This window comes from Scyliorhinus torazame, chromosome 10 (genome assembly GCF_047496885.1).
Source record: "Scyliorhinus torazame isolate Kashiwa2021f chromosome 10, sScyTor2.1, whole genome shotgun sequence".
Classification (NCBI taxonomy): domain Eukaryota; kingdom Metazoa; phylum Chordata; class Chondrichthyes; order Carcharhiniformes; family Scyliorhinidae; genus Scyliorhinus; species Scyliorhinus torazame.
In genome coordinates, this window is record NC_092716.1 from 102,520,618 (window position 1) to 102,545,389 (window position 24,772).

General features: G+C 46.3%; 1 protein-coding gene across 1 annotated transcript in view; it reads right to left on the reverse strand.

Moving 5' to 3' along the window:
* The window catches only part of LOC140430238 (diacylglycerol O-acyltransferase 1-like), a 475,807-nt gene that overhangs the window by 428,112 nt on the left and 22,923 nt on the right, over window positions 1–24,772 (reverse strand). Inside the window, exons 2-3 of the mRNA XM_072517667.1 lie at window positions 24,555–24,642; window positions 1,401–1,441 (exon numbers count right to left, since the gene is read on the reverse strand). Coding sequence (XP_072373768.1) covers window positions 1,401–1,441; window positions 24,555–24,642 — 129 coding nt within the window. The remainder of the gene's footprint in view (window positions 1–1,400; window positions 1,442–24,554; window positions 24,643–24,772) is intronic.

The window sequence follows — 24,772 nt, forward strand, 5'->3', positions numbered from 1 at the left end:
ACCATCGGCTGGTGCTGCCCATGTCAGCGGTACACTCCATGGCTCCCATCCAGCGCCCCCTGTAGGGGCTACTGTGGGCATTGCCCTTGGATGGGCCGCGTGATGTCCCTCCGGCGCATGGCGGCCGGTTTTGGGGGGGGGGGGGTGATGGTATGATGGAGGGTGGGGGCTGGGATGCGGGCACCCATATAGTCACTGGCACTCTGCAGGACATGGGGCCAAGGTGGATGGTCATTGGCGTGCACAGAAAGATGGCTGCCTTGCAGGCCGCGGCAATGGCGGTCCATGTCTGGACACCTCCCCAGTCCCATGCGGTGTCCCCCCCAGCCCTACGGCCGTCCCCGCCCCCTTCATTCTCCTCTCGCTCACTTATTAGCCATGATTTTCAAAAGCATAAGTGAACCTCGCCATCAGGAATTACCCCGTGGAGGCGGAGAATCGCGGAGTCTCCGGAGAATACCAGGTCAGGCCCGTTAATGACATGCCAATATTTACTGTACATGTGGAGTGGAAGGCATTGATGCCGAGGCACCGGAGAATTACGATTGGCGTGAAACCAGCGCCCGGCACAATTTCGGAGTCAGAACCGATTCTCCACCCAATCACGTTTCCCGATTTCAGCGACGGAGAATCCCGCTCAATGTTCTTGATCTTGCACAGGGCTACCACTGACTGGTTTCTTACCATAATTACTGCAAAATATTGGTGGAAATTCCAGACTACAACTATTTTCATGCCATTTTGTTAGGGTTTTCTGTTGAAATTACTGTGGGAGATGAGTGGAATTTGCATATTTTATATATGATTTCTAGACAATATTGCTAATACTGCAACTTACCTAGCAGCACTTGCTAATGTCCAGAGCATGGCAATACTGACAGGTATTAAATTTTCCTGATCATTTGTTAATGCAGACTTTCCCGTTACAGATGGACTGCCTGAGGACAATATAAACAGGAAAATTGGACCAGGAGAACCATATTTTGGTCACAAACCAAACCAGATTTTTTTACTTTTAAGTTAATGGACAGAAAATTCTCTGGACTCCCTTATGCAGTCCTCACACCCTGATTTACTCCTGCAAATTTATATCATCCAGTACACACGGGTAACTGGAAAGTGTGCCCATTTGAGTCAGAGCCTAAACTAATGGTTAGGCTAGTATAGTTAATTTTAATCATATTAATCTTGGACTCTTAAAATAGCTGTGTTTTGAGCCAGAAGAAGTAGTTTCTGATAAATTAGGTCATCAGGATTTGACTGGAGGGCATCTATTTCAATAAAAAGCAGTCTCCTGGACCCACTTACCTGTGGAAAACCAAAAATGATAATAAAATTTACTTATCACTTATGAAATATTTTAAGCAGAAACAGCGCATAATCATAAGTACAATACATACGTGATCAAGTTTTCCAAAACCATATATGCATGAGTCAAAATCTGGGAAAGGACAAGGAAACTAATATAAATATATTTACTTCTTAAACTCTAAATTATATATTGTAATAATGCTCCTACATCAGTCTATTAAAAAGATAGAGTATGGCAAGATAGTGGAAAAGGTTGTCCCAATTAATGCGAAATACACTATATTATTATTACTTCAGTGTGAAAGATCTAAAGTTCACATAGTATTTTAGGCTGTGAATAATGTTAACTTTTTGCTGAAGTGCAGTTCCACCAATAGCTTGTAATTTCTTCTGTACAAGTGAAAACAAAAGTGAAAAGTAAAAGACGAAGTTCATGTGTTCAAATTATTGGAAGGAGGCAAGGCAGGTTGAGAAAATGGTTAATTATGTATTCAGGATCGTGAACTTTATCCCTCTATTTACATAGAACATAGATCAATCAGTGCAGGAGGCCATTCGGCCCATCAAGTCTGCCCCGACCCACTTAAGCCCTCACTTCCACCCTATCCCCATAACCCCTCCTACACCTTTTGGACCTTAAGGGCAATTTAGCATGGCCAATCCACCTAATCTGCACGACTTTGGAAGGAAACCGGAGCATCCGGAGGAAACCCACGCAGACACGGGGAGAATGTGCAGACTCTGCACAGACCGTGACCCGGCGGGGAATTGAACCTGGGACCCTGGCGTTGTGAAGCCACAGTGCTATCCACTTGTGCTACCGTGTTTCCTTAGAGGCAAGGAAGTTATTGTAAAACTTTATAATACACCGGTTCATCCGTAATTGGAGATTTCAGGTTAATTCTGAGCACATTTAGAAATGACGTGAAGGCATTGGAGAGGGTGCAAAAAAGATTTAGGAGAATGGCTCCACAGATGATGGACTTCAATTACATGGATAGATTAGTGGGCAGCATGGTAGTACAGTGGTTAGCATTATTGCTTCACAGCGCCAGGGTCCCAGGTTTTATTCCCAGCTTGGGTCACTGTCTGTGCGTAGTCAGCACGTTCTCCCTGTGTCTGCGTGGGTTTCCTTCGGGTGCTCCGGTTTCCTCTCACAAGTCCCGAAAGACGTATTGTTTGTTGAATTGGACATTCTAAATTCTCCCTCGGTACCCAAACATGCGCTGGATTGTGGCAGCTAGGGGCTTTTCACAGTAACTTCATTGCACTGTTAATGTAAGCCTACTTGTGACAATTAAGATTATTATTGTTAGATTAATGAAGCTAGAGTGTTCTTAGAAGGTTGAGAAGTGATTTGATAGATGCTCAGTGATGTTCAAAATCATAAGGAGTCTGGATAGAGTAGAGAGAAACTATTCCTATTGGTGGAATGGTCGAGAACCAGAGGACATAGATTTAAACTGAGTGGCAAATGAACAAGAGGCATATTCTACCATGAAACTGGCATCCAAGGCACAGTTAAGTTAACAATGGGTGGGAATCTCCGGCCGTGTCCGCCCGGTGACCGGAGAATCCTGCCCAAGGTCAATGGAGTTCTCCATTGTATGCGGCTCACCAGTGGCACTCTTGCGGTGGGCAGGGTGGGAGAATCCAGCCCAATATTTGCTAAATCCCATTTTTGAACTTAAATCCACTGCAACTGCACCTGTTTAACAGTTTCTCTGGGAAACTAAAACAGTATCATTTGAGGTCACTTGCAGGGTATCACCAAAATATATGGCTGGGGGCAATCCTGCTGTTGCCGTCACTTGCATTATAGATTATGGTAGCAGAGTGGTTACGTTACTGGACTAGAATTTCAGAGGCCTGGACTAATGTTCTGGAGTCATGAGTTCAAATGGCCATTGTGGGCATTTAAGTTCAATTAATTAATACATTTTTAGTAGTAATAATCATGATCAACATCAGATTTTTGAAAAACCCATTTATTTACAAATGTCCTTCTGAGAGGAAATTTACCATCCTTACCTGATATGGCCTTCATGTGACTCTAGAATCATAACAATGTGGTTGACTCTTAACTTCCCTCTGAAATGGATTATTACCATTCAGTAATAATCCACTCAGTTGAATCAAATTGCTACACTCTTGGTGTACCTACAGCGAGTGGTTCATCACCACCTTCACAAGGGCAACTAGTGATGGCCAATAAATGCTGGCCTTGTTACTGACCCTAACATCCCAAGAATTAATTTAAAAAATTATTCACAAGCACGGTATTACTAAAAGTTTCAATATATATTCCATTCAACAGATTTCATCTACATAAACTAAACAAGTACCGTAGTGAATAATCTAGGCTCCAGTAAAATCTTCACTCATTTAGAAAGTGGAAAACTGAAGAAAATCTGGGTTTCAATTTGAATTGTACATAAAAGAAAATTTCAACACCCTGTACTTTAGTACATAAAAAGGTCATATTTTAAACCAAGTAAAAAGGTGCAACATTTTTCTCAAACTTTCAATATTCTGATCCATTTATTGCAATAGAAGTTTGCTTTCCATATTAACTAATATACTACATAGCCTGGAAAGCAGGAAAGCAGAGGTTGTTATATCTAAATAAGTAATTTTCTATTTTTAAGATGTTAAAGATATTTTCATCCCATAATTTTCTTGCATCTTCTTGCGTCATGAACATTCTTAAGTGAGAAAGCTCTAGTCAATGACACTTGTAAGCCAGTTGTCAGGAGATATCCCACTGCTCTGTAGTGAGACTTTAGGAAAAATATAGTCAACTTTCATTGCAAAATAATTTATGGTGTTGCCATTTACTGTTTGTACAAGTACGATGTCCAAGGTTGTGTTTCTGAAAATCAGAATTGTTCAAAACCAATAAATTTTTGTATCGGGAGATCTGGGCATTACTCTCGGAACAGAGTAAGCACAGGATTGAAGAGGCCATTCTCGGGCTGATCCCAGATGATGGAATCAGCAAGAGGCTTTTTTAATATGTTTATTGGAGCTTTTACATAATAATCAACACAAACAAGAATAAAATCACAAGCAAATATAAATGTTTTGAAAAACACATAATTAACTTAAATACTAAAACTAAACTGAACCCCCGAACAGCTGACGGTGACTAGATCCTTACAAAAGGAAATAAATGGTTGCCATCTGAAGTAGAACTTCTCCATTGACCTCCTGATGGTGGATTTGATTTTCTCCAAGTGTAGGAATGACAATAAGTACTCAACCAAGCAGAGGCACTGGGCGGAGTGGGAGACCTCCAACCAAGCAATATTCCCCTCCGGACTATCAGTGAGGAAAAGGCAACAACATCTGCCTCTAACAAGGTAGATGATCAGGATTCTTCTATGTGCATGGTGATTGGAGCCATAGATGGGATGAGGATACGAGCTTGAGAAGGTAAGAGCCTGATGGAAATGCAAAGAAAGGTGTTTGTGAGAGTGAGTGGTCACATACCTTGAGCTGGCAGTGTGTGAGATGAATGTGAATGTGTGATGGGCAGGTGTCTGTAAGATATGAGTAATAAAATGATGGGCTTAACCTGGCAGCACGGATGTATTTATTCATCCTCATCCTGCACTGGGTGACCAACCCCTTGTGTGCTGAATTGGCATTGACCACCATTGCCACTGCCTCCTGTGCTGGAGTGGTGAGGTTGGTTTACCTGTGGCTGGAGTGGAAATGGAGAACACTTCAGCAGGACTTAACTACAGGCAGTCCAGGGAGGCATCGCTGAACTTCAGGGCTTAGTTTTTGGGGCCATTTTGTTGCCGTGCAGTAATCCTGGGTTGCATTGAGTAATATAGGTGTACCCGGATACATTTCAAAAAATGGCATCCAGAGTGAGGCAATGGTGAGGTCACGGTGAGGTGAGTGAATCCAAGGCAATCCACCAGCAATCAAGTGTATTTCCCGTGCGTGCATATTTCATTAGCCTGGAAGCATTGATATGGTACGAAAACCCGCCATCACAGCAGTTGGGAAAAACGCTGTTTTTCACACGCGTTGCATCATAGAGTAGGCAGAATGGAAAATTCCACCTTATAGTTCTACAATAATCCAAATAACACCAACTGACATGAGGGGAATGCTTTGCTCCAAATTGCTGTCTGCTGATCCTGGAGAAAATGGTGGATTTTGGATTTAGATGGAATTGAGCTTGGGTATCTTGACTGAGTTTTCTTCTTTGACTGGCCTCCCATAATTAATTGTTGAGGCTCAGACTGTTTAGGTAAGAATCCAGAGTTATTGACAGAATAAAATGAGGTTGCGTGTTATAATGTGTAACTTTATTCATTGCAAGTAATTCAACTTCTACATGCAAAACTCACTTTCAATCTGTCTTTTGGTTTCCTTTTTGTTTTCATTGGACTGTTTGAATATATTTATATTTACTCTTGTTACTTGGGGGTCTCAATTCTACCATATGTGGGCAAAATAATTTTGGGTGCATTCTGGAATGAGGCCTTGTGAGCATCACAGTGGCGTAGTATTTTCAATCAACACTATCCAATATGAATTTCCCTTGATACAGAAATAAAACGCTGCAGATGCTGGAAGTCTGAAATAAAAGCTGAAAATGTTGAAAATGCTCTGCAGATCTGGCAGCATTTGTGGAGAGAGTAGTCTTGAGACTTCATGCTCCCCCTTCCCCCCACATCCATCCCAAAGATCCCCTGTGCTTCGTAGGTAGAAATCTTGCAGGCGCAAATTGGTGAAAGTATTTACGAGTGGGGACTGGATGCCATGGCTGTTGAGGGGGAGGGGGAGGCAAAAAAACTCTCAAAAACCCTCAACAATTGTTGGGCTTGCCTGTGCTGGGGACAGTAGCAGAGAAGGACTTGGTGCCAGGTCCGTGGACTTGGAATGCCCCTCGGAATCGGGGTGGGATGGCTAAGATCGCTATAGCTAAAGTGCTTTAAATGTACCCCTCTGGTGCTACTTATAGGTTCCTGGTTGCTCACAATGCTGACTGGTCACTCTGCACTTTGAATGCAAAGAGAGTCATCTAGAAGTCCACCCATGGAGCCCCTTTAGGCACCCTCATACCCACCAATCGGATGGGGTGTGGCCAAGCTCAATCAGTGGCCCATGAGGTGTCAGCACTCCTCAGAAGTGCTACCCCACTGCAGGGGAAGCAAGGGTTTAGCATTCAGTCCCGGCGGGTAGACTTGTCAAGATTCTCCATTTAGGAGGTTATGTTTACCCGCCAGAGCTGAATAGAACATAGAACATTACAGCGCAGTACAAGCCCTTCGGCCCTTGATGTTGCGCCGACCTGTGAAACCAATCTAAAGCCTATCTACACTATTCCATTATCATCCATATGTTTATCCAATGCCCATTTAAATGCCCTTAATGTTGGCGAGTCCACTACTGTTGCAGGCAGGGCATTTCACGCCCTTACTACTCTCATAGTAAAGAACCTACCTCTGACATCTGTCCTATACCTACCCCCCCTCAAATTAAAGCTATGTCCCCTTGTGCTAGCCATCACCATCCGAGGAAAAAGGCTCTCACTGTCCACCCTATCTAATCCTCTGATCATCTTGTATGCCTCTATTAAGTCACCTCTTAATCTTCTTCTCTCTAACGAAAACAGCCACAAGTTCCTCAGCCTTTCCTCATAAAATCTTTCCTCCATACCAGGCAACATTCTGGTAAATCCCCTCTGTACCCTTTCCAATGCTTCCACATCCTTCCTATAATGCGGCAACCAGAACTGCACGCAATACTCCAAATGCGGCCGCACCAGTTTTGTACAGCTGCTTCATGATCTCATGGCTCTGAAACTCAATCCCTCTACCAATACAAAATAACACACCGTACGCCTTCTTAACAACCCTATCAACCTGGGTAGCAACTTTCAGGGATCTATGTATATGAACACCGAGGACTCTGCTAATCCACTCTACCAAGAATCTTACCATTAGCCCAGTACTCTATATTCCTTTTACTCCTCCCAAAATGAATCACCTCACACTTTTCTGCATTAAACTCCATTTGCCACTTCTCAGCCCAGCTCAGCAGCTTATCTATGTCCCTCGTTAACCTGCAACATGCTTCCGCACTGTCCACAATTTTAGTGTCATCCGCAAATTTACTCACCCATCCTTCTACGCCCTCCTCCAGGTCATTTATAAAAATAACAAAGAGCAGTGGCCCCAAAACAGATCCTTGTGGTACACCACTAGTAACTGAACTCCAGGCTGAACATTTCCCATCAACCACAACCCTCTGTCTTCTTACAGCTAGCCAATTTATGATTCAAACCGCTAAATCACCCTCAATCCCATGCCTCCGTATTTTCAGCAACAGCCTACCGTGGGAGCCTTATCAAACGCTTTACTGAAATCTATATACACATCAACTGCTTTACCCTCGTCCACCTGTTTGGTCACCTTCTCAAAGAACTCAATAAGGTTTGTGAGGCACGACCTACCCTTCACAAAACCGTGTTGATTATCCCAAATCAAATTATTCCTTTCTAGATGATTATAAATCCTATTTCTTATAATCCTTTCCAATACTTTGCCCACAACAGAAGTAAGGCTCACTGGTCTATAGTTACCGGGGTTGTCCCTACTCCCCTTCTTGAACAGGGGGACAACATTTGCTATCCTCCAGTCTTCTGCCACTATTCCTGTAGACATGAAGATCAAAGCCAAAGGCTTTGCAATTTCCTCCCTAGCTTCCCAGAGAATCCTAGGATAAATCCCATCCGGCCCAGGCGACTTATCTATATTCACACTTTCCAGAATTGCTAACACCTCCTCCTTATGAACCTCAATCCCGTCTAGTCTAGTAGCCTGTATCTCAGTATTCCCCTAGACAATATTGTCTTTTTCCTGTGTGAATACTGACGAAAAATATTCATTTAGCGCCTCTCCTATCTCCTCGGACTCCACGCACAACTTCCCACTACTGTCCTTGACTGGCCCTACTCTTACCCTAGTCATTCTTTTATTCCTGACATACCTATAGAAAGCTTTAGGGTGTTCCTTGATCTTACCATTTTCAGGAGCGGGAGAGAGCCGGAGCACAGCGAGTGCAGCTTTCAGGTAGGTGTTTAAACTTGCCCCCAGGTTCCAGCGGCCTTCATTTCCGGGAGCGGGAGAGGGAGCCGGGGCACAGCTTGTGTTTCAGGTAGGTGTTTAAACTTGCCCCCAGGTTCCAGCGGCCTTCATTTTCAGGAGCGGGAGAAAGAGAGAGCCGGAGCGCAGCGAGTGCAGCTTGGGATTCAGGTAGGTGTTTAAACTTTCCCCCAGGCTCTAGCGGCCTTCATTTTCAGGAGCGGGAGAGAGAGAGGGAGCCGGACTGCAGCTTGGGAATCAGGTAGGTGCTCAAGTGATTGATTTTTACCTCTATTTAAGTTGGGCGGTTGCTAAACCCGAGACACTACACTTGTAGTGTCTCCCACCTCCTCTAACCCAAGGGGGTGAGTGAATATCAGGTAAGCTCTCTCTTTTCTTTTTCTTTTTCCGCAAGTTATAGCTTCAGATTTTCGGCGGGAGCAGTGGCCAGGGGTCTGTCGGGATGGTAAGTAGCTGGAAGAAATTTAACTCTTCGTGGGTTGGTAAGTATTGTGATTGGTAAGTAAAATCCTTATTGCTTTCACTTATTCATTATTTGATATTATATTTCTAATCAGTTTAAGGTAGTGTAAAAATGGCAGGGGATCCCAGACCCGTGTAATGCTCCTCGTGCTCAATGTGGGAGTTCAGGTACGTGGCTGATGCCCGACTCCTTCATGTGCGGGAAGTGTGTCCAGCTGCAGCTCCTGTTAGACCGCATGACAGCTCTGGAGCTGTGGATGGACTCACTTTGGAGCATCCGCGATGCTCAGGAGGTCGTGGATAGCACGTTCAGTGAGTTGGTCACACCGCAGATTCGGGTTGGTGAGGGAGACAGGGAATGGGTGACCAAAAGGCAGAGAAAGAGCAGGAAGGTAGTGCAGGTGTTCCCTGCGGTCATCCCCCTCCAAAACAGGTATACCGTTTTGGATACTGTTGGGGGAGATGACTCACCAGGGGAAGGCAGTAGTAGCCAGGCTCATGGCACCGTGGCTGGCTCTGCTGCACAGAAGGGCGGGAAAAAGACTGGCAAGGTTATAGTCATAGGGAATTCAATAGTAAGGGGAGTAGACAGGCGCTTCTGTGGTCGAAAACGAGACTCCCGAATGGTATGTTGCCTCCCGGGTGCACGGGTCAGGGATGTCTCAGATTGGCTGCAGGACATACTGAAGGAGGAGGGTGAACAGCCAGTTCGCGTGGTGCATATAGGCACCAACGATATAGGTAAAAAACGGGATGAGGTCCTACAATCAGAATTTAGGGAGTTAGGAGACAAGTTAAAAAGTAGGACCTCAAAGGTAGTAATCTCAGGATTGCTACCAGTGCCACGAGACAGTCAGAGTAGAAATTCAAGAATAGTCAGAATGAACATGTGGCTTGAGAGATGGTGCAGGAGGGAGGGGTTCAGATTTTTGGGACATTGGAACCGGTTCTGGGGGCGGTAGGACCATTACAAATCTGATGGTCGACACCTGGGCAGGACTGGAACCAATGTCCTAGAGGGTGCTTTTGCTAACACTGTTGGGGAACTAATGTGGCAGGGGAATGGGAACCAGATTAGGAAGTCTGAGGTCAGTAAAGAGGCAGCAACTAAAGCCAGTAAGGTGCTAGATAATAAATTCAATGTGACTAAGGGGAAGAGTAGACAGGGAAGAGATGATGAACGCAAAGGGACAGGTGGTCTGAGGTGCATTTGTTTCAATGCGAGAAGTGTAGCAAGTAAGGCAGATGAACTTAGGGCTTGGATTAGTACCTGGGAATATGATGTTTTTGGCATTACGGAGACTTGGTTGAGGGAAGGGCAAGACTGGCAACTAAATATCCCAGGGTATATATGCTTCAGGAGGGATAGAGAGGGAGGTAAAAGGGGTGGAGGAGTTGCATTACTGGTCAGAGATGGTATCACAGCTATGATTAAGGAGGGCACGATGGAGGATTCGAGCACCGAGGCAATATGGGTAGAGCTAAGAAATAGGAAGGGTGCACTAACATTGTTGGGACTTTACTACAGGCCTCCCAAAAGCGAGCATGAAGTAGAGGTACAAATATGTAGGCAGATTATAGAAAAATGTAGGAGCAATAGGGTGGTCGTGATGGGAGATTTTAAACTTCCCCAACATTGAATGGGACTCATGTAGTGTTGGAGATGTAGATGGAGCAGAATTTGTAAGGAGCATCCAGGAGAGTTTTTTAGAGCAGTATGTAAATAGTCCAACTCGGGAAGGGGCCATACTGGACCTGGTATTGGGGAATGATCCCGGCCAGGTGGTTAAAGTCTCAGTCGGTGATTACTTTGGGAATAGCGATCACAATTCCGTAAGTTTTAGAATATTCATGGACAAAGACAAGAGTGGTCCTAAAGAAAGAGTGCTAAATTGGGGAAAGGCCAAGTATAACAAAATTCGGCAGGAGCAGGAGCTAGGGAATGTGGATTGGGAGCAGCTCTTTTAAGGGTAAATCCACATTTGACAACGTTAATTGATGAGGGAAGGGCTATAGATGTCATATACATGGACTTCAGTAAGGCGTTTGATAAAGTTTCCCATGGCAGGTTGATGGAAAAAGTGAAGTCGTATGGGGTTCAGGGTGTACTAGCTAGATGGATAAAGAACTGGCTGGGCAGCAGGAGACAGAGAGTAATGGTGGAAGGGAGTGTCTCAAAATGGAGAAAGGTGACTAGTGGTGTTCCACAGGGATCCGTGCTCGGACCACTGTTGTTTGTGATATACATAAATGATCTGGATGAAGGTATAGGTGGTCTGATTAGCAAGTTTGCAGATGATACTAAGATTGGTGGAGTTGCAGATAGCGAGGAGGACTGTCAGAGAATACAGCAAAATATAAATAGATTAGTTGGGCAGAGAAATGGCAGACGGAGTTCAATCCAGGCAAATGCGAGGTGATGCATCTTGGAATATCGAATTCAAGAGCGGACTATACGGTCAATGGAAGAGTCCTGGGGAAAATTGATGTACAGAGAGATCTGGGAGTTCAGGTCCATTGTACCCTGAAGGTGGCAACGCAGGTCAATAGAGTGGTCAAGAAGGCATACAGCATGCTTGCCTTAATCGGACGGGGTATTGAGTACAAGAGTCGGCAGGTCATGTTACAGTTGTATAGGACTTTGGTTAGGCCACATTTGGAATATTGCGTGCAGTTCTGGTCGCCACATTACCAGAAGGATGTGGATGCTTTAGAGAGGGTGCAGAGGAGGTTCACCAGGATGTGCCTGGTATGGAGGGTGTTAGCTATGAAGAAAGGTTGAGTAGATTAGGATTGTTTTCGTTGGAAAGACAGAGGTTGAGGGGGGACCTGATTGAGGTCTACAAAATTATGAGGTATGGACAGGGTGGATAGCAACAAGCTTTTTCCAAGAGTGGGGGTGTCAATTACAAGGGGTCACGATTTCAAGATGAGAGGGGGAAAGTTTAAGGGAGATGTGCGTGGAAGGTTTTTTACGTAGAGGATGGTGGGTGCCTGGAACGCTTTGCCAGCGGAGGTGGTAGAGGCGGGCACAATAGCATCATTTAAGATGCATCTCGACAGATATGAACAGGCGGGGAACAGAGGGAAGTAGATCCTTGGAAAATAGGTCACAGGTTTAGATAAAGGATCTGGATCGGCGCAGGCTGGGAGGGCCGAAGGGCCTGTTCCTGTGCTGTAATTTTCTTTGTTCTTTGTACCTGCCAAGGACTTCTCATGTCCCATAGAACATAGAACATAGAACAATACAGCGCAGTACAGGCCCTTCGGCCCACGATGTTGCACCGAAACAAAAGCCATCTAACCTACACTATACCATTATCATCCATATGTTTATCCAATAAACTTTTAAATGCCCTTAATGTTGGCGAGTTCACTACTGTAGCAGGTAGGGCATTCCACGGCCTCACTACTCTTTGCGTAAAGAACCTACCCCTGACCTCTGTCCTATATCTATTACCCCTCAGTTTAAGGCTATGTCCCCTCGTGCTAGCCATTTCCATCCGCGGGAGAAGGCTCTCACTGTCCACCCTATCTAACCCTCTGATCATTTTGTATGCTCTTCTGGCTCTTCTCAGCTCTCTCTTTAGGTCCTTCCTGGCTAACTTGTACCTCTCAAGCGCCCTAACTGAACCTTCACATCTCATCTTTACACGAGCCTCCTCCTTCCTCTTGACAAGTGATTCAACTACTTTAGTAAACCATGGTTCCCTCGCTCGACCACTTCCTCCCTGCCTGACAGGTATGTACTTATCAAGGACACGCGTAGCTGTTCCTTGAACTAGCTCCACATTTCAATTGTGCCAATCCCCTGCAGTTTCCTTCCCCATCCTATACATCCTAAGCCTTGCCTAATCGCATCATAATTGCCTTTCCCCCAGCTATAACTCTTGCCCTGCAGTATATACCTATCCCTTTCGATCGCTAAAGTAAACGTAACCGAATTGTGGTCACTATCACCAAAGTGCTCACCTACCTCCAAATCTAACTTCTGGCCTGGTTCATTACACAGTACCAAATTCAATGTGGCCTCGCCTCTTGTTGGCCTATCTACATACTGTGTCAGGAAACCCTCCTGCACACATTGGACAAAACTGACCCATCTAAAGTACTCAAACTATAGTGTTTCCAGTCAATATTTGGAAAGTTAAAGTCCCCCATAACAACTACCCTGTTACTTTCGCTCCCATCAAGAATCATCTTTGCAATCCTTTCCTCTACATCTCTGGAACTTTTCGGAGGCCTATAGAAAGCTCCCAACAGGGTGACCTCTCCTTTCCTGTTTCTAACCTCAGCCCATACTACCCCAGTAGACGAGTCCTCATCAAACGTCCTTTCTGCCACCGTAATACTGTCCTTGACTAACAATGCCACACCTCCCCCTCTTTTACCACCTTCCCTGAGCTTACTGAAACATCTAAACCCCAGAACCTGCAATAACCATTACTGTCCCTGCTCTATCCATGTCTCCGAAATGGCCACAACATCAAAGTTCACCCACCTTATTCCGGATGCTCCTGGCGTTGAATTAGGCACACGTCAAATCACCTTCCTGCCTGCTGGTAAACTCCTGCGACCTTGAAACCTTACTCATGACCTTACTAATCCTGTACACTGGAGCTACAATTCAGGTTCCCATCCCCCTGCTGAATTAGTTTAAACCCTACCGAAGAGCATTAGCAAATTTCCCCCCCAGGATATTGGTACCCCTCTGGTTCAGGTGTAGACCATCCCGTTTGTAGAGGTCCCACCTACTCCAGAATGAGCCCCAATTATCCAGGTATCTGAATCCCTCCCTTCTGCACCATCTCTGTAGCCACGTGTTCAACTGTTCTCAGAGGTGGTCGGGATGGGAGTGCGCCGCCTGGGGGACAGGTGGGTGCGCAGGACCTGGACGTGGGACTGGCCTAGAGTAGGTGATGGCTAGTCGGCCGGGGGGGCAGCCCCCCAATCCGGCTGATCACATGGAATGTGAGAGGCCTAAATGGGCCGATTAAGAGGGCCCGAGTGTTCGCGCACTTAAAAGGACTGAAGGCAGACGTGGTCATGCTTCAGGAGATGCATCTGAAGGTGGCGGATCAGGTTAGGTTAAGGAAAGGATGGGTGGGACAGGTGTTCCACTCAGGGTTGGATGCGAAAAATAGAGGGGTGGCTATACTGGTGGGGAAACAGATGTCATTCGAGGCTAGGAATATAGTAGCGGACAACGGTGGTAGATATGTGATGGTGAGTAGTAGATTGCAGGGAATGGAGGTCGTGCTGGTAAATGTATATGCCCCGACCTGGGATGATGCGGGATTTATGAAGCGGATGCTGGGACGTATCACGGACCTGGAGGTAGGAAGCCTGGTAATGTGGGGGGGGGGATTTCAATACTGTGCTGGCTCCAGGGTTAGATCGGTCTAGATCCAGGACCGGAAAAAGGCCGGCAGCGGCCAAGGTGCTCAGGGGGTTTATGGAGCAAATGGGGGGAGTGGATCCGTGGAGATTTGCTAGGCCGTTGGCCAAAGAGTTTTCCTTTTTCTCCCATGTTCATAAGGTATACTCCCAGATAGATTTCTTTGTTTTGAGTAGGGCACTGATTTAGAGGGTGGCAGGAACGGAGTACTTGGCCATAGCCGTCTCAGACCATGCCCCACACTGGGTGGATCTGGAACTAGGAGAGGCGACTGGATGTGGGACTATTGGCGGATGAGGGAGTCTGTGGAAGGGTGCGGGGATGTATTGAAAGGTACCTGGAGGCCAATGATGATGGTGAGGTCCAGGTGGGGGTAGTATGGGAAGCGCTGAAGGCGGTGGTTAGGGGAGAGTTGATCTCCATTAGGGCTTACAAGGAGAAAAAAAGAGGGCAAAGAAAGGAAGAGGTTAGTGGGGGAGATTTTGAATGTGGATAAAAGATATGCGGAGGCCCCGGATGAAGAACCGTATAGGGAGAGGCGAAGACTTCAGACGGAGTTTGACCTGCTGACCACAGGGAAGGCAGAGGCACAGTGGAGGAAGGCACAAGGGATGAGATACGAATATGGGGGAAAGGCGAGCCGGCTGCTGGCCCACCAGCTTCGTAAGCGGATAGCGGCGAGGGAAATAGGGGGAGTTAGGGATGAACCGGGAACTACGGTGCGGAGTGCAGGGAAGGTAAATGAGGTGTTTAAGACCTTTTATGAGAGGCTACGTAGGTCCCAACCCCCGGAGGGAAAAGAGGGGATGCAACAGTTTTTGGACCAACTAAGGTTCCCGAAGGTGGAGGAGCAGGAGGTGGCAGGTCTGGGGGCGCCAATCGGGGTGGAGGTGGTGACTAAAGGGCTGGGGAACATGCAGACAGGGAAGGCCCCAGTACCAGACGGGGTTCCCGGTGGAATTTTATAGGAAGTATGTGGACTTGTTGGCCCCGCTGTTGGCAAGAACCCTTAACGAGGCCAGAGAAGGGGGGAACTCTACCCCCGACAATGTCGGAGGCGACAATATCATTAATCCTGAAGCGAGATAAAGATCCGCTGCAATGTGGGTCATATAGGCCTATCTCGCTCCTGAATGTAAGACGCCAAGTTGCTGGCAAAAGTGCTTGCGATGAGGATCGAGGATTGTGTCCCGGGGAGGTGCATGAAGACCAGACAGGGTTTGTAAAGGGGAGACAATTGAATGTTAACGTGCGATGGCTGTTGGGGGTGATAATGATGCCCCCAGCGGAGGGGGAGGCAGAGATAGTGGCAGCGATGGATGCAGAGAAGGCATTTGATAGGGTAGAGTGGGAGTATTTATGGGAGGTGCTGAGGAGGTTTGGGTTCGGGGAGGGGTTTGTCAGGTGGGTTAAACTCCTCTATGGGGCCCCAGTGGCAAGTGTAGTCACAAATCGGCAGAGATCGGAGTATTTTCGGTTACATAGGGGAACAAGGCAGGGGTGCCCTCTGTCCCCATTACTGTTCGCGCTGGCAATTGAACCACTGGCCATAGCGTTGAGAGACTCTAGAAAATGGAGGGGGGTGGTTCGAGGGGGAGAGGAACACCGAGTGTCACTCTTCGCAGATGACCTACTGCTGTATGTGGCGGATCCTGTGGAGGGGATGATAGAGGTTATGCAGATATTGAGGGAGTTTGGAGATTTTTCAGGATATAGGCTTAATATGGGGAAGAGTGAGCTTTTCGTAGTACACCCCGGGGATCAGGGAAGAGGGATAGACGGCCTGCCGTTAAGGAGAGCGGAAAGGAGCTTCCGATATTTGGGGATTCAGGTAGCCAGGAGCTGGGGAACTTTACACAAACTCAATCTGACGCGGCTGGTGGAGCAGGATTTCAAGAGGTGGGATATGCTGCCGCTCTCACTGGCGGGCAGAGTGCAGGCGGTCAAGATGATAGTCCTCCCAAGGTTTCTTTTTGTGTTTCAATGTCTCCACATTTTGATCACCAAGGCCTTTTTAAGAAAATAGATAGGAGTGTTATGAGTTTTGTGTGGGCAAGGAAGACCCCAAGGGTAAGGAGGGGGTTCTTGCAACACAGCAGGGACAGAGGGGGACTGGCGTTGCCGAATCTGGACGATTGTTACTGGGCCGCCAATGTGGCGATGGTTCGCAAGTGGATGAGGAAGGGAGAGGGGGCGGCGTGGAAGAGGCTGGAGATGGCGTCCTGTAAAGGAACGAGCCTAAAGGCGCTGGTGACGGCGCCGCTACCGCTCTCCCCGAAAAGGTACACCACGAACCCAGTGGTGGCGACAACCTTAAGGATCTGTGGGCAATGGAGGCGACATAGGGGTGTGACGGGTGCCTTGGTGTGGTCCCCGATCAGGAACAACCATAGGTTTGTCCCAGGAAGGATGGACGGAGAATTCCAGAGCTGGCATCGGGTAGGAATTAGGAGATTGAGACACTTGTTTATTGACGGGACGTTTGCCAGCCTGGGTGCGCTGGAGGAAAAGTATGAGTTGCCCCCGGGGAATCTCTTTAGATACATGCAAGTGAGGGTGTTTACGAGGCAACAGGTGAGGGAATTTCCGCTGCTCACGACACAGGGGATCCAGGATAGAGTGATTTTGGGGGTATGGGTCGGGGAGGGCAAAGTGTCCGAAATATATCAGGAGATGAGAGACGAGGGGGAGGCGCTGGTAAAGGAGCTGAAAGGAAAAAGGGAAGAAGAGCTGGGGGAGGAGATTGAGGAGGGTCTGTGGGCTGATGCCCCAAGTAGGGTACATTCCTCTTCCTTGTGTGCCAGGCTTAGCCTGATACAATTTAAGGTTCTACACATGACGGGAGTGAGGCTGAGCAGGTTCTTCGGGGTGGAGGACAGGTGCGGGAGGTGCTTGGGAAGCCCGGCGAACCACACACATGTTTTGGTCGTGTCCGGCACTGGATGAGTACTGGCGGGGAGTGGCAAGAGTGATTTCAAAGGTGGTGAAGGTCCGGGTCAAGCCAGGTTGGGGGTTAGCTATATTTGGGGTAGCGGAGGAGCCGGGAGTGCAGGAGGTGAAAGAGGCCGATATTCTGGCCTGTGCGTCCCTGGTAGCCCGGCGAAGGATCTTACTCATGTGGAAGGAAGCGAAACCCCCCCCCGGAGTGGAGGCCTGGATAAACAATATGGCAGGGTTCATAAAACTGGAACGGATGAAGTTTGCGTTGAGAGGATCGGTTCAGTGGTTCTCCAGGCGGTGGCAACCGTTCCTTGACTATCTCACGGAACGTGAAGGGAAAATAGATCGTCAGCAGCAGCAGCCCGGGGGGGGGGGGGGGTAAACCTGTTTTGTTCTGGTTGGGGTGGAGGGCCCCTCCCTCCACCCCGGGGGGGGGGGGGGGGGGGGGGGGGGGGGGGGGGGGAGCACTATTTTTTGTTACTTTGTTAGTTCACTATTTTATTTAAATAATGTTACCTATTAGTTATTGTGTTATCTTTCATGTTGATTTGTAAGGTGGAAAAATTGTGTTTGAAAACTATAATAAAATATATATATTTTTTAAAAACTGTTCTCTCTCCCTATTCCTCGTCTCGCTTGCACGTGGCATGGGTAACAACCCAGAGATAATAACTGTTTGTTCTAGCTCTAAGATTCCACCCTAGCTCCCTGAATACCTGCCTTACATCTCTATCCCTTTTCCTACCTATATCGTTGGTGCCTATGTGGACAACAACTTGGGGCTGCTCCCCCTCCCCCTTAAGGCTCCCAAAAACACGATCTGAGACATCACGGATCCTGGCACCTGGGAGGCAACACACCAACCGCGAGTCTCTCGTTCCCACAGAATCTCCTATCTGTCCCCCTAACTATGGAGTCCCCAATGACTAATACTCTACTCCTCTCCCCCCTTCCCTTCTGAGCAACAGGGACAGACTCTGTGCCAGAGACCTGTACCCCATGGCTTACCCCTGGTAAGTCGTCCCCCCCCCCAGTATCCAAAGCTGTATACTTGTTACTAAGGGGTATGACCACAGGGAATCCCTATACTGACTGCTTCCTCCAGGCCCCTCTCACCGTCACCCATCTATCTTCATTCTTCGGAGTAACTACATCCCTGAAGCTTCTATCTATGACCACCTCTGCCTCCCGAATGATCCGAAGTTCATCCAGCTCCAGCTCCAGTTCCCCAACGCGGTTTTTGAGGAGCTGGAGATGGGTGCACTTCCCACAGGTGAAATCAGCAGGGACACTGACAGTGTCCCTCACCTCAAACATTCTGCAGGAAGAACATTGCACTCGGTCTTCCTTGCCATCTCCTCTAGATAACTTGCGGATAAAACAAGAAGAAAGGAAGACAGAGCTTATCTAATATTCACCCAACCCCTTAGGTTAGAGGAGGCGGCTGCTCTCCCGCGCTTTTAAATCTCCGGCTCCTCTCCCGCTTTTCCAGAATTGCATCTGATTTGCACTACCACTGGAAGCGATTCCCAATCATTAGGCATGCAAATCTATGCATGGTGAGGATTGCGAGGGATGCCCTAGGGAATCCCACTATTGGGCCGCTATTTAGAGTGGACGGCCTGACGGCGAGGTCGGCTGGCATCAAACACATTAGGACGGCGCCTATCACCCATTGTCCAATGGTCTGAGAGCACCTTGAAAAATGTAATCAAGTAGCAGCTCGCCAGATCCATGGAGACAAGGTTGGCGCGATTTCTGTTTGATTACAGACCATGTCCTATACCACACCAGGAATTGCCCCAGCTGATCTATTGGCGAGACGAAGACTTTCTACCAGGCTGAGCCTGCTGCTTACAAATTTGGAGGGTGGAATCCAGACAGGCGAATCAAAAAAGAAATCATGATGCCATGAGACCCGAGAGAAGGTTCAAGACTGGGAACGCCGTCTGCATACAGGACTTTGGAGATGGCTCCTGCTGGCTCCCTGGAGTTATACTAGAAAAGCTGGGACCAGTCTCTTATAAGGGGAAGGTCCATGGGAAAGTCCTGAAAAAGAAACAGGACCACTTTAAGTAGGGAGCCTGCTCCAGCTGAAATGGCATCTCCAACTCTGGCAAAGGGCTCCAGCCTACCGGGGACCTTGTGATCGTCTCTCCCAGTAGTGAAGACGCAGGTTTCAACATGGAGGCCAAGGGATCAGGTTTTCGCCCGATAGCCGGTACTGAAGAAGAACCAGCATCAGTGACGCTCCGGCGCTCTCTGAGAAAGCGAAGGTCACCTGTCTGTTTTACACCCCCCAAACTGGCCCCTCTTGCTGCTGACTTGACTGTCCAAGAAAAGAGGCACAAGAGACCTCATCACTGTGGAAGCACCGGGGATGAAAGACTTGAGGGGGGAGAAGTGTTTTGACCCCCATGAAGACCACGGGGATCATCGACTGATATCACTGCGGAGTAAGAGTTCCCGTATTGAGTGGGCCAAGGGTTGTCCAAAAGAGACTTACTGGCGGAACTTTTAAAGTGTAACCCAGACAGGTGTTCCGAATGGTCCCCGGTGGGGTGTGAGCTTTATACGCAGCTTCTTTTTGTTTGTAAAATAAGCCCCAAGTTTGTGTTAGCCTGACATCAACTGAAGTTATTACAATTCTTGGCATTCACAGTTGAAGCAAGGAAGGTTAACAATGGCCTTGATGAAGCATGTGTATGCCTCACTGATTAGGATCTGTTTGAATGGGAGGCAGGCAACAGACTTCTCTAGTTGGTCAGTGAACTGTTGCCAGTGTCATGTGAGAGTACCTTTAAGACATGGATGTTTGCACAATGTACCTTTAAGAAAACAGTGATGTCAGAGAGTGGGTGGAGCGGAGATCAGGTCAGCCATTTTGCAGTTTTAAAAACAGCTCGTGTGTGTCTGTGTTTTGCAGTGAGCTGTGATGTCTGCCATAAAAGACCATCTCTGGATCATTTTGGTGATTTAAACTCATAATTGTAAAGCCTTTAACCTGATGTGAGTTTGTTTAAAGATGTTAAGTCTCATTTCATTTCATTTTCATTCATTTCATTTCATTTCAGTCTCTTTGAAGTTTTAAGGAACATTTTAAGGAATTATTTACTGTTGCAATATTTTCTGAGTTATCTGTGAAGTAAGGGGTGTTAAGATATCCAATGTTTATTTAAGATGATAAGTTGAGTTCATGGAATAAACAGTGTTTTTTATTTAAAAACCCACGTGTCCGTAATTGTAATCCCACACTGAGGGAAAAAGCCGTGTGTTAGGAAAAGCAACAAATACATTAAAGGGGGAGGTTGGTTGAACTCCATGATACATTTTGGGGTTCTGTAAACACCTCGCCCATAACAATTGGGGGCTCGTCCAGGATAAAAGTCCATCTATTGGATTGGCTTTTGTGAACTTAAAGACAGTGAAGGATTGTTGCTTTTCCGGGGTTGTATTTTAGTTTAAGTGAGGAGAGTGTTGTGAACAATGGCTCTTTCAGAGGCTCAGAAGTTTTTGGGGGTAGAGAATGTTACACGTAGTACCTTACGGACAGAAACAAAAAGCAGACTGTTAGATTTGGCAAGAACATTGCAGTTAACATTACCTGACAAAATGTGAAAAGAGGAGGTAATTATGGCGGTGGTTAAGCATTTAAAGTTGCCTGAGATAGAGTTTGACTCATTGGAAATGGCAAAAATTCAGTTGCAAATTAAACAAATGGAACATGAGAAAGAATTAAAGTGGCTTGAATACAAGAGTGAGAGAGAGGAAAAAGAAAGAGAGAGCGAGGAAAAAGAAAGAGAAAGAGAGGAAAAACAAAAGGAGAGAGAAGAAAGGAGAAAAAAAAAAGAATAGCCCTAGCAGAACAAAAAGAAAAAGAAAGGGAGATACAGATCAAAGAAATTGAATTCTCACCAGAAAAAGTATTCGACGATTGAGAAGGAGACTTTGAGTCTGGTGCTGGCTTTGCAACATTTTCACATTTATGTGACCAGCAATCCATCTGACACCATTATATATACTGATCATAATCCTTTGACGTTTTTGGAACGATTCCAGAATAACAATGCAAGGCTGTTTCGCTGGAGTTTGTTGTTACAGCCATTTCATTTTAAAATAGTACATGTGGCAGGACGGGAAAATGTGATAGCCGATGCTTTATCACGAATGTGATCAATTGAGAAGAACTTTGGTTGGAGGAAGAAGAACAAAGAAAAATGGACTATATTATTAGACCTGTTTGAGTGTGTTGTTTTCTTTAAATGAAAATTATAATTTACTGTGTGCATTTCTTAGTGGATAGTGCAAAAGTGAAAAATGGAACCATCTTGAAGTTGATGGTTTAGTTTATTTTCTTGAGGGGGGGAGGTGTCGTGTGAGAGTACCTTTAAGACATGGATGTTTAAGCAACGTACCTTTAAGAAAACAGTGATGTCAGAGAGTGGGTGGAGCGGAGGTCAGGTCAGCCATTTTGCAGTTTAGTTTTGCAGTTTTAAAAACTGCTTGTGTGTGTCTGTGTTTTGCAGTGAGCTGTGATGTCTGCCATAAAAGACCATCTCTGGATCATTTGGGTTAGATGGATTAAACTCATAATTGTAAAGCCTTTAACCGGATGTGATTTTGTTTAAAGGTGTTACGTCTCTTGGAAGTTTTAAGGAATTATTTACTGTTGCAATATTTTCTGAGTTATCTTTGAAGTAAGGGGTGTTAAGATATCCAATGTTTATTTAAGATGTTAAGTTGAGTTCATGGAATAAACAGTGTTTTGTGTTTAAAAACCCACGTATCCATAATTGTAATCCCACACCTAGGGAAAAAGCCATGTGCTAGGAAAAGCAACAAATACATTAAAGGGTGGGGTTGGTTGAACTCCATGATATATTTTGGGGTTCTGAAAACACCTCGCCCATAACACCAGCACGCTTTGCGGAAATCCCATCTTAGGTTTGGCTAGATGAGAGGTATACAGAGCCCAAGCTAGACAATTACAGGCCGATGCTGACATTTTGAAAAATTATTAAGGACTTGCTGCGGGATTCTCTAGTTTGCCAGCCGCGTTCCCGGCACAGTACATCCTTGCCGACAGCGGTGTTCTCCGTTACCACAGCTGGCCAATTGGGTTTCCCATTGTGGCCACCCCTCGCCGTCGGGAAACCCACGGACATGGGTGCATCCCCGACGGACCGGAGGATCCTGCCGAAGGAGAATTCCTCTGTTGGTATGCAGTTTGAAGGGGTTATCTATTGCTGGAGATTGACCCGACAGAAAATGGTGAATATTCACCCAGCTGCTGGAAAGGATCATGCCCTGCGCACAATATGCTGGGCATAACTGACACAGATCTGACAAGCCCTCTTCCTCCCTGGACTGGGACAAGGACAGTCATTCTAAGGACAGCCTTCTAAATTGTGGCACAGGGCCGCAGCACTGTACATTCATTCTGGATCTGAATATCTGTTGTATTTTTGCCCAGGATTGTCTATACATTCTGTTTGCGCCTTCGAGCCCCGAATAATTTCCCTCCCCCACCCATGTGTCTGTGCGCAGCCTTCCCTCCCCTTAGTCATGTATCTGGGTGCACCCTTCCCCAGTCTTCCCTCCCCCAGTCAAGCCTTTGCCCTCCAGCCCCTTCCCTTGCCTCTGTGTTGTCTAAGCCCCTCCAAGCCCAGCCTTTGCACTTGAGCTCCTTCCACCCACCACTTCACTTTTCTTACTGCTGGTCTGGAATAGACAGCATTGGCTCTGAACCCCGCCCCTCTCCTCCCTCTTGAGCTCCCTCTGGTCTTGCCTGCGCAGCCTAGTATAGAGTCAGAGCAGTGGTGAGTGCAGCACATAGGAAGGTAAGCGAACATACCTCAAAAGTCATGAATGAAATGCAGGTTTATATCCAGTCATGAATCACACCAGTCTAATTAGCCGCTGGATTGGTCTTTTGATCTGGAGTGCAGATGTGATTCTGGCAAGATTTTTTATAAATATTTGTGATATTTCACATGCAAATATGGTTCCAAACACGGGACGATGGCCAGAAAATCCTGTCCTATGCCTCTATTCATGAACCCAAGGATTCTGTATCCAATCATATCATTAAAAATCTTGTATAATCATAGAATTTTTTAAAAATATAATCATAGAATTTACAGTGCAGATAGAGGCCATTCGGTCCATCGAGCCTGCACCGGCTCTTTGAAAGAGCACCCTACCCAAGCCCACACCTCCACCCTATCCCCATAACCCAGTAACCCCACCCAACACCAAGGGAAATTTTGGACACGAAGGGCAATTTAGCATGGCCAATCCATCTAACCTGCACATCTTTGGTCTGTGGGAGGAAACTGGAGCACCCGGAGGAAACCCACGCACACACTGGGAGAACGTGCAGACTCCGCACAGACAGTGACCCAAGCTGGGAATCGAACCTGGGACCCTGGAGCTATGAAGCAATTGTGCTAACCACCATGCTACCGTGCTGCCCCTTAATAAACAGTGTTGAGTTTGAATTTATATTAATATTTAAGTGATAGGCATTGTACATCTGAAATCTGTAGAAAAATATATTTATGCAACTTTTAGGCCATTTGGCATCATAGGACAAATGGCATTTCTTGCTTCATGCTTTAAGCACCTTCGGCAATTGGAAATGCTGTAGTTAGACATTTCTTTCTTTTAAGTTTTATTGAGCAGGGAATTTTTGTGGCTTTTCTCAGAGGGCAAGTGGCAAGATCGTATGAAATTTAAAAAACAAATTGGTAGAAAAAATATTAATTTCACATAAATGCAGCATGGTAGCATAGTGGTTAGCACCATGTCTTCACAGCACCAGCGTCCCAGGTTCGATTCCCGGCATGGATCCCTGTCTGTGCAGAGTATGCACAGTCTCCCAGTGTCTGCGTGGGTTCCTCCGGGTGCTCCGATTTCCTCCCACAGGTCCTGAAAGACGTGCTATTAGGTAATTTGGACATTCTGAATTCTCCCTCTGTGTACCCGATAGGCGCCGGAATGTGGCGACTACGGGCTTTTCACAGTAACTTCATTCCAGTGTTAATTAATGTAAGGCTACTTGTGACAATAAAGATTTTTTTTAAACCATTTAACTCACCACAAATATTAGTTTTGACATAAAGAAAGCACGCAAAAGGTACTGCCATATTACGAATAGCAGCAACTGCAGAAATTGTATTAAAATCATAAAATGTCACAGCTAGATGTGACATTTTTAACTATCGCCACGGTGTTAAACCCAGCTGAAGCACTTTATAAACCTGTTATATAGTTCTTGCTGTTCTTTTCTCAGATATAAACATAATACCTACCAGCACAACCACCGCCCAATTCAAAATCCCACGGTAGTTGAGAAAGCCACTGGAAGAGCTAAATAGTGATTCTCGTTTTTTGTGGCAACTGTAAGAGAAAAAAGGCCGCTCAAATTGAAATGATCTGAATGTACTGCTAGCCAATTCTGATGATCAGTCGGATAATAAAGTCACAATTATTTCCTTCAACATGAAGCATCGAAACAAAACAGATAGGT